The 21,433-nt window shown below is 43.5% G+C and overlaps 1 protein-coding gene across 4 annotated transcripts in view; it reads left to right on the top strand.

Moving 5' to 3' along the window:
• Positions 1 to 21,433, top strand: part of adamts18 (ADAM metallopeptidase with thrombospondin type 1 motif 18) — a 111,706-nt gene that overhangs the window by 44,529 nt on the left and 45,744 nt on the right. For all 4 annotated transcript variants that reach the window (XR_010000535.1, XM_062961583.1, XM_062961582.1 and 1 more), the window contains 4 exons: positions 3,211 to 3,348; positions 10,813 to 10,966; positions 13,264 to 13,359; positions 14,826 to 14,974. Coding sequence is in view for 3 of the 4 variants with exons in the window: in XM_062961583.1 (XP_062817653.1) it covers positions 3,211 to 3,348; positions 10,813 to 10,966; positions 13,264 to 13,359; positions 14,826 to 14,974 (537 nt within the window). In the remaining variant the exon portion in view is untranslated. The remainder of the gene's footprint in view (positions 1 to 3,210; positions 3,349 to 10,812; positions 10,967 to 13,263; positions 13,360 to 14,825; positions 14,975 to 21,433) is intronic.

The following is a 21,433-nucleotide window of genomic DNA, read 5'->3' as shown; positions in this document are numbered from 1 at the left end:
TTTCTTTGTCATATAAATCACTTCAGGCTTAATCGAACTTCCTCCCTTATGAAGTGCAGGATAGGACAAAGAGGCTCAAATTGGATTATGAAAAGCAAAGGCTTTATAGATTGAGAATCTGAGCAACCTAAAATGTTTTAAAATGTGACATCGGAAATCACATTAAAATGTGGTGATAGTCTGATCCACACAAACACAAGATGGTCTATGTACAAAGAAAATATGTCCAAATAGCATATAGTATTATTCAAGTTCCCCGTACAAAGCTCAATTTGGCAGTACCAGACAAAATGAAAAGGAGCAACAGCTCTAACACAAAAGTTATCCAAGTAATATATAATAATAATAATAATAATAATAATAATAATAATAATAATAATAATATTAACTTTATTTTTATACCCCGCCCCATCTCCCCAGTGGGGACTCGGAGCGGCTTACATGTGGACCGAGCCCGAAACATACAGCAATAAAACGAAAAAACAATTATTCCAACAGTAAAACATCAATATCAATAAAACCATCATAAAAATCAACATACAGCATAAAATGTTAAAAACAAGAGACTAAAACAAGGATCTGGGCCAAAGTGTAGAATATATCAAAATGGGAGAGGTAATTTCTTGGTCAAAGTAGTCCATAAAGTGCACAGTAGTAGTGGCAGAAAATCCTGTAGTTGGATGGGCAGATAGTTCAACCTAGTAATTAATCGCCGAAGGCCTTTTGGAAAAGCCAGGTTTTTAGGCTCTTCCAGAAGGAGAGGAGGGTAGGGGCCTGCCTGATCTCCCTGGGGAGCGAGTTCCAAAGTCAGGGGGCCACGACGGCGAAGGCCCTCTCTCTCGTCCCCACCAACTGCGACTGCGAAGGTGGTGGAAGCGAGAGGAGGGCCTTGCCCGACGAACGAAGAGAACGAGCAGGTTCATAGGGGGAGATGCGGTCTCTAATGTAGGTGGGTCCCAAACCATTTAGGGCTTTGTAGGTAATAACCTGCACCTTGAATTGGGCCCGGAAAGTAAACGGCAGCCAGTGGAGCTCCTTAAACAGAGGCGTAGAATGCGCCCTGTAATTCGCTCCGGTTAAAAGCCTGGCTGCCGAACGTTGTACTAATTGTAATTTCCGGGCCGTCTTCAAAGGCAGCCCCACGTAGAGCGCATTGCAATAATCCAGTCTAGAGGTAACTAAGGCATGGACCACCATGGTCAGATCAGACTTTTCGAGGTATGGTTGCAGCTGGCGCACAAGTTTTAGTTGTGCAAAGGCCCTCCCGGCCATGGCCAACATCTGAGCCTCAAGCGTCAGCCCCGAATCCAGGAGGACCCCCAAGCTGCGGACCTGCGTCTTCAGGGGGAGTGCGACCCCGTCAAGCACAGGTTGCCACCCAATACCCCGATCAGACATACGACTGACCTGGAGGACCTCTGTCTTGTCAGGATTAAGTCTCAGTTTGTTCACCCTCATCCAGGCCAACACAGCGGCCAGGCACTGGTCCAGAATCTGAGGGGCTTCCTTGGATTTTGGTGGAAAAGAGTAGTAGAGTTGGGTGTCATCCGCGTAGAGATGGCACCGTACTCCAAAATTCCGGATGACCAAGTCTGATATTGGTTCCAATGTATATAGGCTTCAGGGATACCAAGTCAATGAAAATATCTTCCAAACAAAGTAAACAGACAGTTGGTCATGTTGCTGTATACTGGAATGAAGAAAATAAAGATGGAGCACCGCTCTCAAGAAAGTCTTCGCAAGTAAAGTCCAAATAAAGTCCCAAGTCTACAGGGGTTCCCGGGTATTTTTGTACCCTGTTTCAGGGAGAAAATCCCCTTCTTCAGGAGTTGGTATACTCAGCAACAATGAACTTATATCTAAAACAGAACATAGAGTAACAAGTATTTTACCTGCAGTGCTGGATCCAGTCCACTTTTTTGGTTCTTTGCAATGTGGTGGTTTATAATTAATTACAACCAACGAGCATGGCCACTGTTAATTGCTAAAACTCATTGTGCTTCTTGTTCCTTATATAAATCCTTAGGATTTACAACAGAGAAGCACAAACTTTGAAATACCTCTTAAACTGCCTAAAATGCTTTTTTAAAGTAACATTTTAGAATAAAGAGGAAAATGTACTTATTCCACCTATGAGAATGATACCATTTCATTTCCTTTTATTATTTTGAACTACAACTTTATTATGGGGTTGTTGTATGTCTTTCGGGCTGTGTGGCCATGTTCCAGAAGTATTCTCTCCTGACGTTTCGCCCACATCTATGGCAGGCATCCTCAGAGGTTGTGAGGTATGGATAAACTAAGTAAGGAAAGGAATATATATATATATCTGTGTAGAGTCCAGGGTGTGGCAAGAGTCCTTTCACTGGGAAGCCAGCATTAATGTTTCAGTTAATCACCCTAATTAGCATTGGAAAGGTTTTTGTCTCTTGCCTAGGGGCATCCTTTGTTAGTCATTAGCTGCCCTCTGCCCTCAGAGTGTTGGTTCCCATCCACTGTTTTGAACATGGCCACACAGCCCGAAAGACATACAACAACCCTGTGATCCCGGCCATGAAAGCCTTCGACAACACAACTTTATTATGCTTTTCTAAACCTTTGTTTTCCAATACCCAATCTAACATTGCAGACCTGGCTATGCGAGCAAGCGTTCAAAGAATAAGTTTCATTGGCTTCGACTCGGTCTGGACTAAGGTTTATGTACAAGGCTTTGTGGATGAATGGCTCAAGTATTTTGTATTATTTTAAATCTGTTTTTAATTGCTTATGTTTTATTTGTTTGTATTGCTGTATATTGGCATCGAATTCTGCCAGTTTTGTAAGCAGCCCTGAGTCCCTTCGGGTGAGAAGGGCGGGATAGAAATGATGGAAATAAATAAAATAAAAATAACATCCTGGACCGTGCTACCTTTGCAAATTGGAAGTTTATTGTTAAGATAACCTGGCTTTAAAAAAAATCTACTCATTTAATTGAGTTTGGAACTTAACCAGAAGATAGAAAGTTTCACTATTCTATGCTCTGTGCTTCACACCTCTGATTTTGTTAATGTGCTTGCTACTGCTTTATGATCCATATTTAGTTTACAAATACTTTCCCACAGAGGCATGTTCTAATAATAATTTACCATAATAGAATCCAATTTTCTGTTCTCACATGTTTTACACTTTGTAAGCCATTCCTTCCTTCTTTCCATCCATCCTTCTTTCTAGCTTGGGCATGATTCATGATGGAGAAGGAAATCCTTGCAGGAAAGCTGAAGGTAACATCATGTCTCCCACTCTCACAGGAAACAATGGTGTTTTTTCGTGGTCAGTTTGCAGCCGACAGTATCTTAACAAATTTCTCAGGTAGGTCTAACTGATTTTCAATGTCTTAAAATGTTAAAACAATACTATTATTTTTATTTTTGTTTATTGACATGCATATACATTAGTAACATTTTAAAGATATAAGAGTGGACAATAATAGATCATGGACAATCGATAAATATTGCAGCCATAGCACCTATTAGGCCGGGCTGTGGCGCAGGCTGGTTAGTAGTCAGCTGCAATAAATCACTATGAGTTCGAGGCAGTCCATGTCAGAGTGAGCGCCCAACAATTAAAATAAAAAATAGCCCCTGCTCGTTGTTGACTTAAGTAACCTAAAAGATAGTTGCATGTATCAAGTAGGAAATTTAGATACCACTATGTGGGGAGGTCAATTTAACTAAATTTACGACACCATAAAAATGCCACCAGCATGCGGAAAGGAATGAGGAAGTCGGCTGCACAGTGGATGATGAAGCAGCTGCTCCCCTTGTGGCCAAAATCGAGTATACCCTCAGGAAGCGGGAAGCTGGAGAAGGTTAAATTGCCTCTGTTTCTGTCTCTGTCTCTATATTCATATAGCATTGAATGTTTGCCTTGTATGTGTACAATGTGATCCGCTCTGAGTTCCCTTCAGGGTGTGAAGGGTGGAATATAAATACAGTAGAGTCTCACTTATCCAACACTCACTTATCCAACGCATTTTTGTAGTCAATGTTTTCAATACATTGTGATACTTTGGTGCTAAATTCGTAAATACAGTAATTACTACATAGCATTACTGCGTATTGAACTACTTTTTCGGTCAAATTTGTTGTATAACATGATGTTTTGGTGATTAATTTGTAAAATCATAACCTAATTTGATGTTTAATAGGCTTTTCCTTAATCCCTCCTTACTATCCAACATATTTGCTTATCCAACGTTCTGCTGGCCCATTTATGTTGGATAAGTGAGACACTACTGTACTGTAAATAAATAAATATTACCTAAATGGATTGTGCATAACGAATATGATCGTCCCCATCTTTTAAAGTACCAGTAGATCTTCTATTAAGCTACTTAAAGGTGTCAGCTCACCACAGCCGCTCCTGAATGAACACACGAGACTCTCTGTGATATCACCAGAAACTTTACTGCAGGAAACATAAACATCAGAAAAGCCAAGAATGGGAGACTCCGGCCAACCATCCTTTATATACCCTCCCCCTCATTTGAAAAGTCTCTTCCCGCTCAGTAAAACCCCGCGCAAATTCCCCGCCAAGTCCAGCAGCCGTTTCTTCTCCGAGTCCTGAGACGCAGGTGTCTTATCAATGTCAGTGACCCTGAAACTCAGAGCCACATACAGGCTCTAGTAGCAGGGTTCTGACATGGCGTCCTCCTCCCCTTCGTCCTGGAAGGAAAAGATTAAACACAACTATTGTTCTCCGCTGTCCAGAGTTCCTTTATACTTTTTTAACAGGCTGCAATGGAATACCGGGTGTACCTTTCCTAGGTCCTTGGGTAGCCTCAGCTCATAGGTCACTTCGTTTATTCTTTTCGCTACCCTGAACGGCCCTATATAGCGTGGAGCCAATTTCTTAGATGGGAACCCCAATTTCAGGTTTTTTGTGCTCAGCCAAACCAGATCTCCTTCGCCCAATTTGTCCCCCTCTCGGCGCCTACGATCTGCAAAGAGCTTGTACTTCTTTTGTGTTTCCCGCAATGCCTCCACCACGGTCTGCCACCCTTGCTTAATTTTGGCCGGCCATTCCTTGTCGGTCTGGCCCTCTCCTTCCTTCCACTCGGGTAGCCTGGGGAAAGGTGCCACCTCCTGTCCGTATACTATTTCGAATGGGGCACGACCTGTGGCCGAATGTACGGCCCCGTTAAAAGCCATCTCAGCAAACGGAAGAAGGTCCGCCCAATCGTCCTGTCTATAATTGGTGTACATCCTCAAGAATTGGCACAGTGTCTGTTGGGTACGTTCGACCCCCCCGTTGGTTGCGGGATGAAAAGCCGAGCTCAGATTCCTTTCCGCTCCTAACAGCTGTAAGAATTTTCCCCAAAATTTTGCAGTGAATTGGACTCCTCGGTCGCTAATTATTTTGTCGGGACACCCATGTAGGCGATATACATGCTTCACATACAAATCAGCTAGCTTTTCAGCCGAGGGGAGTTTTGGCAGGGCCACAAAGTGTGCCTGTTTTGAGAATAGGTCCAATATTGTCCAAATGTATCTGTGGCCTCTGCTGGGGGGTAGTTCGCCTACAAAATCCATTGCCACGCATTCCCATGGCCTCATGGGCTCCACCACCTTCTGCAATAGCCCCTGGGGCTTCCCAGGTGGTGTTTTTCCCTCTGCACATAATTCACACTGCGTGACGTACCCCCTGGCGTCTTTCCTCATTCCGGGCCACCAGCATTGTTTGGCCAACAGTTTAATAGTCCTGGTGGGGCCTAGATGACCTGCACCCTTGTTATCGTGGCATTTCCTTAACATTTCTTGTCTTAAAAATTCAGGAATATACAATTTCTTATTAACAAACACCAAATCCCCACACAGTTCTCCCTGTTCTTTGTTCGTTTGTAACCATTTGTCCATTCCATATGCTCGCTTCAACTCTTCCTCCCATATTTCTCCTCCCCCCGTGGAAATGGCAGTACGTTTGTTTTCTTTGGCCGCTTGTGCTCGAGTCAGTACTGCCAGGCCCCATTGCTTATCTAGGAAAAGGCTCCCCTCAGATTCCTGAATTCCTCCCCCGTGCTGAGGCATCCGAGAGAGAGCGTCAGCGAGTATGTTGTGTTTCCCCTGGAAGAACTTGAGTCTGAAATCAAAACGGCTGAAATATTGGGCCCATCTAATCTGCTTCGCTGATAGTTTACGAGGGGATCTCAGATACTGTAAATTTCTATGATCAGTCCACACCTCAAACGGTGTTCCACTTCCTTCCAGAAAGTGTCTCCAGCACTCTAGTGCTTTCAGAATCGCTAAGGCTTCTCTCTCCCAAATCGGCCAGTTTTTTTCTGTATCGCTAAACTTTTTCGACAGATAGCCACATGGCTTCAGGTTCCCCCCCTCGTCTTTCTGCAGCAGAACTGCCCCATATGCCCGGTCTGACGCATCGCAATGTAGTACAAAGGCCTTAGACATATCAGGGTGCTGTAGGACAGGCTCCTCAGTAAAACGCTTTTTAAGGGCTTCGAAAGCTTCCTGGCATTCTATTGTCCAGGTCAGTTTGGCCCCTGGGGCCTTCACTTTGGCTGTTTCTCCCCTGCCTTTAGTCTTTAACAAATCCGTTAACGGCAAAGTGAGGCGCGCAAAGTCCTTGATAAATGTTCTATAGAAGTTTGCGAACCCCAGGAAGGATTGCAGCTGCTTCCGTGTTCTGGGGGCTTCCCACCCCCTTACGTCTTCCACCTTCGCAGGGTCCATCGCCACTCCCTGGGAGGAAATCCTATACCCCAGAAAGTCTATCTGGTCTTTATTGAACTCGCACTTGGCAGGCTTCGCATACAGCTTCGCTTCCCTCAACTTTTGTAGGACTTCCCTGACTAGTTCTACGTGTTGCTCCTTAGTCCGAGACATTATCAATATGTCATCTAAAAAAATAAAGACTCCCTTGTACAATAATGGATGCAACACTTCGTTGATTAATTGCATGAACGCGGCCCCTCCCCCACATAAACCGAATGGGAGCACACAATAATTGAATAATCCGAAGGCGCAGGAGAAGGCCGTCTTCCACCTGTCCTCTGGTTTGATCTGCAATTTATGGTAAGCCTCAATTAAATCCAATTTAGTGAATATCTGTCCCTCCGATAACTGGGCGATCAAGTCCTTCACTAAGGGTAGAGGGTATTTATTTACAGTACTGATTGCATTCAGGCCCCTGTAGTCAATGCAGAGCCTCAGCGTTTGGTCCTTTTTCCGCCTAAACAACACAGGTGCCCCTAACGGGGAGTTCGAAGGTTCTATGAAACCCCTCGCTAGGTTTTTATCAATGTACTTTCTCAGTTCCTCCTTTTCCCTAGCCGACATCGGGTATATCTTTGCCTTGGGAAGCTCTGCTCCTGGGACTAGCTCTATTTTCACTTCAACTCTCCGCTTCGGTGGGAAATTGTCTGCTTCCTTCTCGTCAAACACGTCCACAAAATCCCGATACTCTGGGGGTAATTTATCTGCCAGTTCTGCTATTCTGATAGAGTCTTCCTCCCCCCTTTTCCCCGGCTCCCTCTCAACTTCCTGGCTCCCTTCTTCCAAACTCATCCCGAAAATCATGCTCTTATCCTCCCAGTTGATTTGCGGGTTGGCCTGCCCCAGCCACGGCATGCCTAGTATAACATTATAGCTGGCTATTTGTGATATCACAAATGACACCTTTCCTTCCCAACTCCCTATCTTACACTTTACATCTTCGGCACTGTACCTAGCTAACGATCCTGATGCTGTGGATCCGTCCAACTGCGAAAATGCTATTGGGGATTCTAGGTTCGTTCTTTCGCATCCCAATCCCTCGGCTAATTCAGGGGAAATGATGTTCCTGGAACATCCACAATCTACAAACGCTTTGCAGGTTGCTTGTTTGCTGCCATTTTCAAGCTGAATGGGGACCACTATCATAGCTTTGTCCTGACTTACCAACCCCCCCGAATGGTGCCTCATCGGTGTTTCTTCCTCGGCGCGTTTTCCTGCCACGGCTCTTGGTTTGGGCTGGCCCCCGCTTTCCCCTTTTCTCTGCCAGCACTCGGCAGCTCTGTGGCCCAACCGGCCGCACACAAAGCAGCCACTCCTGCTGGCGCTCACGTTCCCTGTCGGCTCCGCTCTCCTCCCGGCTGGGGCTGATCCCTCCTTCCGGCTCCCCTCTTTCATCTGCGGCCGTTGCTGTAGCGCTCCTCGGTGCCTCCTCGCCTGGGCCAGCGATGTCTCGACGCGCCCCGCCAGCTGAATCCATCCGCGCAGTGTGTCAGGCTCATCACGATGCACCGCCCAGGAGAGGATCTCCCGCCTGAGCCCCTCTTTGAAGAGTTCCATCTTTGTCACTGCAGACCATTCCGGCACCTTTTCGGCGAGGCATTGGAATTCCTCCGCATACTCAGATACCGACCTCTGCCCCTGGGAGACGGTCTTCAACTTCTCCCTCGCCCGGATCTGCTCCAATGGATCTCGGAAAAGGGTCTCCAGGGCCCCCATAAAGCGTCGGACTGACCCCAGACATGGGTCGCGCCGCGCGTGCAGCTGAACGTACCAGCTAGCCGCTCCCCTCTTCAACACTGCACCAATGGCCCGTATCCGGCTGGATTCCGTTCTAAAAGTGTGAGCATTGTCCTCCATATAGCCCCTCACCGTGGTAAGGAAAAAATCCAGTTCAGAGGACTCTCCCCCAAACTCGATCCTTAGTTCCTCTCGTCTCGGTAGGGGTCCCTGTGGTGGCAATCCCCAATTCTCCGCCCGTCGCAAGCCCCCTTGCGGACCAGTGGGCCCCGCTGCTGTTTCTCTTTGCCCTGTGCCACGCCCGGCATTCGCCAGGGGCACTAGGGTCTCAGCTGGGAGCGTAGCCGGGATTCTCGGAGGCTTTTCCCCTTCGTCGTCACTCTCCTCCACCTGCGTCAGGCTTGTTTGGGTCTTGGGTCGGGCACCGGGCTCCTTTCGCATTTCCCTTCCCTTCGGTGCTGGGAGGTCTGCAAAGCCCTGGCTGCTTCCCACGCTCACGTCCCACATTGAGCCAGCCCGAAGTTCCCTTCCTCTCTCTGGCTCCGCCAAAAACGCCAGGCGCTCCATCGCCCTCGACATTACTGCCAGGGTGGTCTCCATCGCCGACATCCTCTCCTCCAGAAACACCATCCTTTGTGGGCCTGGGGAAGGTGAACCTTCCTCTCCTCCGGTGCTGTCTCCCCGCACCACTCCACGCCTCTGGGTTACCCCATTTGGCTGGGCATAAGCGGTGGATGACGCCAGGGCCGCCAGCTGGTGGAACTCAGCGTCCGGCTCGGGAGTGGCCCTTCCCGACCTTCCTCCTCCTGCGCCCAAGAGCTCTTCATCCTCCACTTGCATGTTACACCTCACCGCTACAGCGGGATGGTGTCTATATTCTTGGCTTAGTGTCAGCTCACCACAGCCGCTCCTGAATGAACACACGAGACTCTCTGTGATATCACCAGAAACTTTACTGCAGGAAACATAAACATCAGAAAAGCCAAGAATGGGAGACTCCGGCCAACCATCCTTTATATACCCTCCCCCTCATTTGAAAAGTCTCTTCCCGCTCAGTAAAACCCCGCGCAAATTCCCCGCCAAGTCCAGCAGCCGTTTCTTCTCCGAGTCCTGAGACGCAGGTGTCTTATCAATGTCAGTGACCCTGAAACTCAGAGCCACATACAGGCTCTAGTAGCAGGGTTCTGACATAAAGGTACCACACTTAAGTTTTTATAACTCTCAAATAAACCAACTCAGCCTTTGCTGCCCCGCTGCCTGCAATTTAATGCCTGCAATTGCCACGTTAAAGAAAGGAGAATCATTAATTGCCTTGATGAGTGTCAATCTTTTTTCAAAGGCTGTTGATGTTCAGCCACCTGTATGCAAGGAATAGTGGGGGGAAATTTAATTTCTTTGATTAAAGAAAGGGCCGGGCTGTGGCACAGCTGGCTAGTAACCAGCTGCAATAAATCACTACTGACCAAGAGGTCATGAGTTCGAAGCCCGGGTCGGGTTAAGTAGCCAGGCTTGCTGTTGACCTATGCAGCCCCGAAAGACAGTTGCCTCTGTCAATTAGGGAAATTTAGGTACGCTTTATGCAGGAGGCTAATTTAACTAATTTACAACATCATAAAACTGCCTGCAAAACACGAGGAAAGGAATGAGGAAGTACAGCCACTAGTGGACAGTGAAGCAACAGCTCCCCCTGTGGCCGGAATTGTGAAGCTGGAAAAAAAAGTTAAATGCCTCTGTGTCTGTCTATATATGTTGTTTGTCTGTTGGCATTGAATGTTTGCCATATATGTGTTCATTGTAATCCGCCCTGAGTCCCCTTCGGGGTGAGAAGGGCGGAATATAAATACAGTAGAGTCTCACTTATCCAACACTCGCTTATCCAACGTTCTGGATTATCCAACGCATTTTTGTAGTCAATGTTTTCAATATATCGTGATATTTTGGTGCTAAATTCATAAATACAGTAATTACTACATAGCATTACTGCGTATTGAACTACTTTTTCTGCCAAATTTGTTGTCTAACATGATGTTTTGGTGCTTCATTTGTAAAATCATAACCTAATTTGATGTTTAATAGGCTTATCCAACATTCTGCCGGCCCGTTTATGTTGGATAAGTGAGACTCTACTGTACTGTAAATAATAAATAAATAAATAAATGTGTGGGGATGAAGTTGCTATGTGCATTGGATTATATTTGGCCCCACCTGTTGATTGGGGATTGACAAATACAATTGACCTAGATAGGTCACTTTGTGATTCTGCAAACAATAGCAAACTGATTAAATAGGTAATTTTCTTCCTTTACAGTACTTCTCAAGCAGCTTGCCTGATAGATGAACCAAAACAGGCAGGACAATACAAATACCCCGATAAACTCCCAGGGCAGATCTATGATGCTGATACACAATGCAAATGGCAGTTTGGAGCAAAAGCAAAACTCTGCAACCTGAGTTTTGTGAAGGTACTTCTTTTCTCACTACCCTCCTTTTGATAACTTGCAGACAGTGTCAGGACTTGCACCCGGGAAGAACAGTGTGCTACAGATGAGAAGTTTATGAATGAATGGAGGGGTTCCAATGGGCTTCAGGGTCTTTGCTCTATTTCTAAACTGTAAATTGCTTGGCAAAGCCAATGCTTACTTTGAAGGTGTGGGTTTGGATGGAAGTCAAGGTGGTCCAGCATGGCTGCAGGAAAAGATTGTGCTGCCAGGATGTGGAATTTAATTGAAGTAAATTGAGGAACTGGGTTAGGAAGGTGAGAGCAGGTTCAAACTTCAGCTTAAGACAAATGCGGCTGCAGTGTGCTTTCTTATATCTGGTTTCATGAAATAATCCTCATTGAATTAAATGGCAGTGGCACTTAACTATGAATACACCTGTCTATGATTGTACTCTTAAGTTTCAGGCCCTACACTGCCATATACAGGCAATCCCCGAGTAATAATAATAATAATAATAATAATAATAATAATAATAATAATGTATTTTCGGATGATGCGTGCAGATCCCAGCAGGGTGGCCTTTTGCAGTTGGCAGTTCGTAATTTTGTCCATGTCTATTGTTTCCAAATGCCGAAAATACATCACACATCACACATTTGGGAAGTGTTCGACTTGTGATTTTGTGATATGAAATCCAGCATATCTATCTTGTTTGCTGTGTCATAATAAAATAATAATAATAATTTGTTTGACCAGTCTTATGACCAAGTGCAACAAAGTGCAGCAAGCCATCAGAACAAATGCAATTAAGGCCAAGATCGAAAAATCAGCTGATGACCCAAAATGCAGACTGTGCAAGGAAAATGACGAAACCATGGATCATATCCTGATCATATCATAGCTGCTGTAAGAAAATTGCACAGCCAGACTACAAACAGAGGCACAACTATGTGGCCCAAATGATTCATTGGAACTTATGCCTCAAGTACTACCTCCCTGCAGTAAAGAACTGGTGGGATCACAAACCTGCAAAAGTATTGGAAAATGAGCATGGAAAGATACTGTGGGACTTCCAAATCCAGACTGACAAAGTTCTGGAACACAACACACCAGACATCACAGTTGTGGAAAAGAAAAAGGTTTGGATAATTGATGTTGCCATCCCAGGTGACAGTCGCATTGATGAAAAACTGTTGTTGAGAAACTCAGCCGCTACCAGGACCTCAAGATTGAACTTCAAAGACTCTGGCAGAAACTAGTGCAGGTGGTCCCGGTGGTGATGGGCACTTTGGGTGCCATGCCAAAAGATCTCAACCGGCATTTGGAAACAATAGACATTGACAAAATCACGATCTGCAAACTGCAAAAGGCCACCCTACTGGGATCTGCATGCATCATCCGAAAATACATCACACAGTCCTAGACACTTGGGAAATGTTCGACTTGTGATTTTGTGATACGAAATCCAGCATGTCTATCTTGTTTGCTGTGTAATAATAATAATAATAATAATAATAATAATAATAATAATAATAATGATGATGTTATGTCTTACCGCCTCTCCTCATAGCTTGAGGTGGGTTACAGAATAAGTAAAACATATACACATTGTAAAAATACCATGAACGCACATATTAAAATGTATTTCTATAAAATACATATTAAAATACACAAAACAGAGATTAAACAAAGGACAAATATAATGAAGCTTCAGTTGAGACATCTTTCCCCATGAATTACCCTTCCAATGGTTAGATTTCTCTCACTTATTGTTGTCTCACCCTTGTCCTTAACTATGAGTCATTTCCAAGTCAGATATTTGTAACTTGCCTGTATTTTACCTTAACCTTTCTAAGGAAATAATGCACCTTCCCCTTCCCGTTGCTTAGATCATAGTGCTGTTCTTGTTCCACCAAAGAGTGAATTTTAGCTATGGCTATCACAACAAAAATGACTCATTCGATTTCTGGCTGATTCAGTAGCTAATGTCTCATGAGATGATAAGCTGAAGACGATTAGATGAAATAAGAATTAATTTCTAACACTCTGTTGTGCCCATTTTGACAGCTCTGGAAAGCCCCAAAGTAGGAAGACATGATGCTTTGTTCTCTAGGGTCTTCCCCAAGACTGTAAAGCACTGGAGAAAAATACATAACTTCTCCAATAAAGTCCCGTAGTTAAAATAAAGTAAGCACTGAAGCTCTCTTTGCCTTCCTGGTCTCATTATTTTTAGTATCAAAGATGCTGGGAATTAAAATGTTGGCTTAATCCAGAACCAAAGGCTTAATAATGCATATGTATATATTTAAAATTTTCAGGATATATGTAAATCGTTATGGTGCCATAAAATAGGCCATCGATGTGAGACAAAATTTATGCCAGCTGCAGAAGGAACCCCTTGTGGGATAAGCATGGTAAGTTACACATTTTCTAGTGGGTCAATGTTTCTTTTTGGATAAATATTTGTAAGATCTGGCTGAGGTTTTTGGTCTGAAGTATGTTGCACTTGTAACTTGGAAATCTAGCACTTCAGGAAGAAACTTCTCTTTGACATTGTGTTGTCGAAGGCTTTCATGGCCGGGATCACAGGGTTGTTGTATGTCTTTCGTGCTGTGTGGCCATGTTCCAGAGGTATTCTCTCCTGATGTTTCACCCACATCTATGGCAGGCATCCTCAGAGGTTGTGAGGCATGGATAAACTAGGCAAGGAAGGTAAATATGTATCTGTGGAGAATCCAGGGTGTGACAAGAGTCCTTTGTCAGTTGGAAGCCAGCGCTAATGTTGCAGTTAATCACCCTGGAGATTTTTGCAAAAGCCCAAGGAGATACCTTAATGTTAAGTGACAGGGCCAAGTAGAAATAAAGCCATCAGATACTTGTACATGGGCACCACATGGTAAAATATAAATGTCCATAAAATGCACTGTACATGGCCTGAATCTCTACAATTAGTGTCCTAGCCAGGGCTATGTTAAGGCCTTAAGCTATGTTAATTATAAGAAGACCTATAGTGCTATTAAATAAAAGTGAAACATTACAGTGGGGTGTAGTTCATTTATAGAAGTCAAAAACTAGAACACAATTGAGCCAGTGACTCTCAGATCTTACATCCCAGTATGCTGTTAGATCCTCTTAGGTCTTTTGTGGTGTTGGATACGTTCAGCTAATGGGCAGAACCAAGGTGCATTCCTGCTCCTTTGCAATGTTATAGTGATTATAGAGATGTTGATGGTGGTGATCATCTTCATCCTGCCCTATATGTAAGGATCAATTTAAACATTTAAAGGCTGTATCTACACTGCCCTATTGTCAGCTCTTGAAAGCTATCAGACTCAAACAGGCTCACACAGGCAGCTCCGTGGAAACGCTTTATTGAGGACCTTCTTTACAAGATGAAAACGAAGCTGGAACTGATGTATTCCCACCAAACCCTGAGTATATCCACCTCCTACCTTCCCCCTCCCCACATTCACATGTATCTGTTATATGACCCTTTTCCCAGGCTTGAAAAACCAGAGCTGGCCATAAAACCCATCCCTGGCCAGATGGTCCTTATTATTTAGATTATCTCCCACCCACCCCATTGCTCTGGCAGGATGTGGAGAGTACAGTTGTTATGAATGCTGGGCTATCACATCCTGACACCTATATCCCACGATCAAATCCCAGATCGTGGGATATAGTAGTATCTAGAAGTTTAGACACATACAATCCAGTTCAAAACAGATAATCTGGGATCAGATCCTGGCATATAGAGCAGTGTAGATCCAACCTAAAATAATTTAAAACAGGCTAATCTGAACAGATTAAAAGCATATTGAACAATATGACAAGTTATAAGCATTATTGTTGGGTTATTAAACCATTTTTTTTCCTACAGTGGTGTCGACGAGGTCAATGTGTACGATATGGAGACTATGGTCCTAAACCTATTAATGGCCAGTGGTCCACATGGTCTAAGTGGATGGATTGCTCAAGAACTTGTGGGGTTGGAGTTACATACCAAGAGAGGAACTGCAACAATCCAAAGTAAGACTCTGGTTTAAAAAGGTATTGCTTTTATCATTATTTGTGATTCTCTTGAGAAAGGCAATTCGTTAGATATTTATGTTATCTCTCTGTGTTCTGTAGGAGGACAGAAGATGTAATAAAAGGTGACCACTACCAATTATTTCAGACCCATTTCTGAAAAGACTCCTGTTTGAGGTCTCAACCAGCCAGACTACAGGATACTGGGAATTTAAATAAAATCAAGCAGGGCATTATAGAAAATAGAATAATATCATTGGAAGAAACTACAAGGGTCATCCTGTCTAAACCTATTCTGTTGTGCAGGAATAACAATCAAAGCTTTGCTGACATATAGCTATCTAGTTTCTGTTTAATAATCTCCAAAGAAGGAGACTTTGGAGCATATCAGGCAGCATATTCCATTGTCAAATGGCTCTTACCATCAAGAAGTTCTTCCAAATGTTTAGGTGGAATCTCTTTTCCTTGAGATTGAACAAAAAGCTTCATATCTTAGTCTTTGGAACAACAGAAGACAAGTTTGCTCCTTCCTCAATGTGACATCCTTTTAAATATTTAAACATGGCTATCATGGCTGATCTCAATCTTCTCTCCTCCATTTGAAACATATCCAGCTCCCTGAGCTACTGTAGAGTAAGAGGCGCTTGGTTGCAAGACCTGACATGGGTGGGCTCTATGGGCCTGCATGCCACACACTCACTCTCTTTCCAAGGAGAGTGCATGTGTGGCATGCAGGAGTGCCCACGCCTGCCAGGGCCTGCAGCTGAGTGCCTCCTCTAGAGTATGAACAGCAGATAAGAAATAGCTTAATAATAATAATAATAATAATAATAATAATAATAATAATAATAATAATATCTTTATTTATACCCCGCCACCATCTCTATGGGCCTGCATGCCACACACTCACTCTCTTTCCAAGGAGAGTGCATGTGTGGCATGCAGGAGTGCCCACGCCTGCCAGGGCCTGCAGCTGAGTGCCTCCTCTAGAGTATGAACAGCAGATAAGAAATAGCTTAATAATAATAATAATAATAATAATAATAATAATAATAATAATAATAAAACTTTATTTATACCCCGCCACCACCTCCCTGTGGGGACCCGGGGCGGCTTACATGGGGCAGAGGCCCAAACTACATAGAACAAAACATAGGCAACATAATACAAATCACACTGTAAAAAGATAAAACAGTAATACAATATATCAATTAAAACAAAAATACAGGATAAAAAACTGCATTTAAAACACATAAATGGTAAAATCGTAATAAAAACGGGATAGATTATTAAAAACCCTCTGGGGCTGATTAATTAATGACTGTATCTCCGAAGGCCTGCCGAAACATCCAAATCTTCAAGGAAGGTAGAGAGGGAGCCAACCTAATCTCCCTGGGGAGGGAGTTCCAGAGTCGGGGAGCCACGTCCGAGAAGGCCCTCTCTCTCATCCCCACCAAACGCAGTTGTGAGGAGGGCGGAAGCAAAAGGAGGGCCTCCCCGGAAGATCTCAGCGACCGGGTGGGTTCATAGGGGACGACGCGGTCATGAAGATAGGCAGGTCCCGAATCGTTTAGAGCTTTATAGGTAATAACCTGCACCTTAAATTGGGCCTGGAATATAATCGGCAGCCAGTGGAGCTGCTTGAACATTTATTTATTTATTTATTTACAGTATTTATATTCCGCCTTTCTCACCCCGAAGGGGACTCAGGGCGGATTACAATGAACACATATATGGCAAACATTCAATGCCAGCAGACAAACAACATACATTAGACAGACTCAGAGGCATTTTTTAACATTTTTCCAGCTTCACGATTCCGGCCACAGGGGGAGCTGTTGCTTCACCATCCAGTAGTGGCTGTACTTCCGCATTCCTTTCCTCGTGTTTTGCTGGCAGTTTTATGGTGTTGTAAATTAGCCTCCCGCATAAAGCGTCCCTAAATTTCCCTAATTGACAGGTGCAACTGTCTTTCGGGGCTGCATAGGTCAACAGCAAGCCGGAGCTATTAATGGTCGGAGGCTTAACCCGACCCGGACTTCGAACTCATGACCTCTCGGTCAGTAGTGATTTATAGCAGCTGGTTACTAGCCAGCTGCGCCACAGCCCGGCCCCAAGAGGTTCCTGTTCCTTAAAGTATATTAAGAAGGGGAGCCTGGGTGGGAAGCCCCTCCCCCCCCATAATGGTGAAAGCAGATATCTTCCCTCCCAATTTTGAGAGGCTCCCAAAAATGGATTGGGGCCTCCACCGAAAGCCAGGAGAAAAAACAGGTTAGGGTTTACCCAAAATGCACAATCCTAACAGGTATGTGCTCTAGAGTCCATTCAATTTTGAACCCATTCCGCACATCCCAATTCTAGTTTATTCTTATCACATCATTGCTCCATGTGGTGAGGAAATGTATTCTTTGGATTCCCCAGTTCTCATTACTGTTTTGTGTCAAATGTTGGGTTTATGTCTTTGCCTGACATAAAGAACAATATGTAATAATCATGTAGAATACAAATGGAATGTGTTGAGCTTGTAAGAAAAATGACTGTGGTATTCTGACTATTTCTCAGCATTAGATACATCTTTACAGCATCCAACACCTTTAGAGGTCATGCACAGTACAACAGACCTATACAGATTTGCTGAAATCATTAAGCTTGTACTAGCTGCTGCAGCATAAATCCATGGATCTGTTTTCCATGCATCACAACATTTTACAATCTTGTTTTTTTTCTCTCAAGAAAGAAATAGATTACTTAATTTACTAGCTTGACTGTAAAGAATGTGAAGAGTGCCCAGGAGACGAAAGCACATAGTTCCTCATATCTGTGGGATTGAGTCTTACCTGCTTTATGATAGCATATTGTTCATGAAAATATTAGAATGCAATTTTAGATAGCCATGTACCTTAAAACACCAAATCAACAAAATTGCTTCAACATATATACATATTAGGTATGGACGAATTAATCGGAATCGTCATACCTCGAAATAAATTCGTATTTATTCTGAGTTGTGAATGGGGTTGGCAATTTGGCCTCTCATTCCTCTGCCTTTTCTGAACCAACCTTGGACATCTGGCAACTCTCGCTCCATGTATTGCTGGAGTCTGCCTTGTAGGATCTTGAGCATTATAGGATATTGGCATGGGAAATAAGTTTGAGCATTCTTTAGCATTTCCCTTTTTGGGTATGGGGATATAAATTGATTTTTTTCCAATCTGATGGCCATTCTTGTGTTTTCCATATTTGCTGACATATGGCCTGCATCACCTTGACAGCATCATCCTCCAAGATTTTAAACAACTCAGCTGGGATCCCGTTGTCTCCTGCTGCCTTGTTGTTAGCAATGCTTCTTAAGGCCCATTCAACCTCACTCCTCAGGATGTCTGGTTCTAATTCACTCACCACACCGTCAAAGCTGTCCTCTATATTATTATCCTTCCTATACAGATCTTCTGTATATTCTCGCCACCTTTACTTGATCTCTTCAGCTTCTGTTAGGTCCTTCCCATCTTTGTTTTTGATCATGCCCATTTTTGCCTGAAATTTGCCTCCAATGTTTCTGATTTTCTGGAAGAGGTCTCTTGTCCTTCCTATTTTCTTGTCTTCTTCCACTTCCATACATTGCTTGTTTAAAAATAGTTCCTTGTCTCTTCTGGCTAACCTCTGGAATTGTGCGTTTAGTTGGGCATATCTCCCCCTATCACTGTTTCCTTTCACCCTCCTTCTTTCTTGGACTACTTCCAGTGTCTCAGCAGACAACCATCTTGCCTTCTTGGTTTTCTTTTTCTTTGGGACATACTTTGTTGCCGCCTATCCTTTCTGAATTCTTGGATAGGGAAATGGTAGTGGCAACCGGGCTGTGGCACAGGCTGGAGAGCAAGCCATCTGCAACCAGCTGCAATGAATCACTCTGACCGGGAGGTCATGAGTTCGAGGCCCGCTCGGAGCCTATGTTTGTCTTGTCTTTGTTCTATGTTAAAAGGCATTGACTGTTTGCCTATATGTGTAATGTGATCCGCCCTGAGTCCCCTTTGGGGTGAGAAGGGTGGAATATAAATGCTGTAAACAAACAAACAAACAAACAAATAAATAAACCAAGATTTATCCTCTCTCCAGAAATGACCATTGTCTCATCCTAGGGTCATATCAAAACTCATACATTTGGTCCCAATACCTGTCTTCTTATACATGAGGTCGATTTATGCATGAGTATAAATCCCGGGAGCGGAGTGAGTGCCCACTCACTATATTGAAGCATTCAATATAAGAGCCCCGGTGGCGCAGTGTGTTAAAGCACTGAGCTGCTGAACTTGCAGACCAAAAGGTCGTAGGTTCAAATCCCGGGAGCGGAGTGAGCACCCGCTGTTAGCTCCAGCTCCTGCCAACCTAGCAGTTCGAAAACATGCCAATGTGAGTAGATCAATAGGTACCGCTCCGGCGGGAAGGTAAGGGCGCTCCATGCAGTCATGCCGGCCACATGACCTTGGGGGTGTCTACAGACAACGCCGGCTCTTTGGCTTAGAAATGGAGATGAGCACCAAGCCCCAGAGTCAGACATGACTGGACTTAACGTCAGGGGAAACCTTTACCTTTTTATATATGGCACATGTTTAGATGATAGTTTATGGCTGATTAATTAACATTGATTATTGTCAGTGGCAGTTCACACTTCATAACAGAGTTCAACAACTCATTACATGGTTCATTGCCATATGTACATATGATTTCACTTTCAACAAATATCAAGATAGTTGAAATCCCCCTCATCTCTCCCTTCTAAATGTGTGGTCATCTGTTCAGGAAGACATTATCCAAATACTCAGTCCAGCTTGGGGGTATGTAGTATTTATTTATTTATTTACAGTATTTATATTCCACCCTTCTCACCCCGAAGGGGACTCAGGGCGGATTACAATGAACACATATATGGCAAACATTCAATGCCAACAGACAAACAACATTCAGTTTTAGACAGACACAGAGGCATTTTAACATCTTTCCAAGTTCACGATTCTGGCCACAGGGGGAGCTGTTGCTTCACCGTCCATTGGTGGCTGTTCTTCCTCATTCTTTTCCTCGTGAGCAGTTTTATGGTGTTGTAGATTAGTTAAATTAGCCTCCCGCATAAAGCGTACCTAAATTTTCCCTACTTGACAGATGCAACTGTCTTTCGGGGCTGCTAGGTCAACAGCAAGCCGGGGCTATTTTTTTTTTAATGGTCGGAGGCTTAACCCGACCCGGGCTTTGAACTCATGACCTCTTGGTCAGTAGTGATTTATAGCAGCTGGTTACTAGCCAGCTGCGCCACAGCCCGGCCCCAAGTAGCACAACAGTAGTAGAAGCAATAATAATGCACAATTGCATCCTTGTTTTTTCTCCCCCTCCCCTTTAATTTTTACCCTGGTAGTCTTACCCTGACTTCCAAGAATTAAGTTATGGATTTTTTTCACAGGTTTAAGTGTGCTTGATGCTACTGCTTTTTTGTTTGGTCTGTGGCTCTGTTGTTATTTCTCCTGCTGTTTTGCTGTTATTGTGCGTCTTCAAATTGCATCTGACACGTGGAAATCATAAATTATTTTATTTTTATGGTTTTATTTTATTTATTTGGATCTATAATGTGATTTTCCTGACATGATGTGTTCAGAACAGATTTACCATGGCCTTTCTGAAAGGCCAAAAACGTATGATTTGCTCAGGGTCACTAAGTGGGTTTCCATTGCTGAACAGAGATTCAAACCGTAGTCTCCCAGGATCTTAGTCTGAAACTCATAATATTGGCTGCTCTAAACATTCCAGCCCTAAAACATTATGTCTTACTTATCAAGATGAAGAGCAGCTTTGAAAAGTGACCTAGATGGAAGAAATGAAGGCATAGAGGTCACAAGTACAGTAGAGTCTCACTTATCCAACGTTCTGGATTATCCAACACATTTTTGTAGTCAATATTTTCAATACATCATGATATTTTGGTGCTAAATTCGTAAATACAGTAATTACTACTTAGCATATTGAACTACTTTTTCTGTCAAATTTGTTGTATAACATGATGTTTTGGTGCTTAAGTTGTAAAATCATAACCTAATTTGATGTTTAATAGGCTTTTCCTTAACCCCTCCTTATTATCCAACATATTTGCTTATCCAACATTCTGCCGGCCAGTTTATGTTGGTTAAGTGAGACTCTACTGTACTTCTACTCTAGTCAAAGAATGTAAAAATAATACATTTAAATTAAATTTGGGGAAAATGAACTAATTGTGATTGTATTGATATATTCACCTATTTACACTAATTCAGAGGTTTAGGAGCCTGTCCATGGTAGATACAATATGTCAATTCAGCCGATATTTGGATAGTAAGGGAGTATTTTCTAGCTCATCAAAGACTTTTAAATAGGCAATAATTTATGAAATTACAGCCCATTGTTGCTGAATTTATGGGATAGCATTTAGTAGCTACAATG

This window comes from Anolis carolinensis, unplaced genomic scaffold (genome assembly GCF_035594765.1).
Source record: "Anolis carolinensis isolate JA03-04 unplaced genomic scaffold, rAnoCar3.1.pri scaffold_9, whole genome shotgun sequence".
In the NCBI taxonomy this organism is placed as follows: Eukaryota; Metazoa; Chordata; class Lepidosauria; order Squamata; family Dactyloidae; genus Anolis; species Anolis carolinensis.
This window is presented reverse-complemented; position numbering and strand designations above follow the sequence as displayed.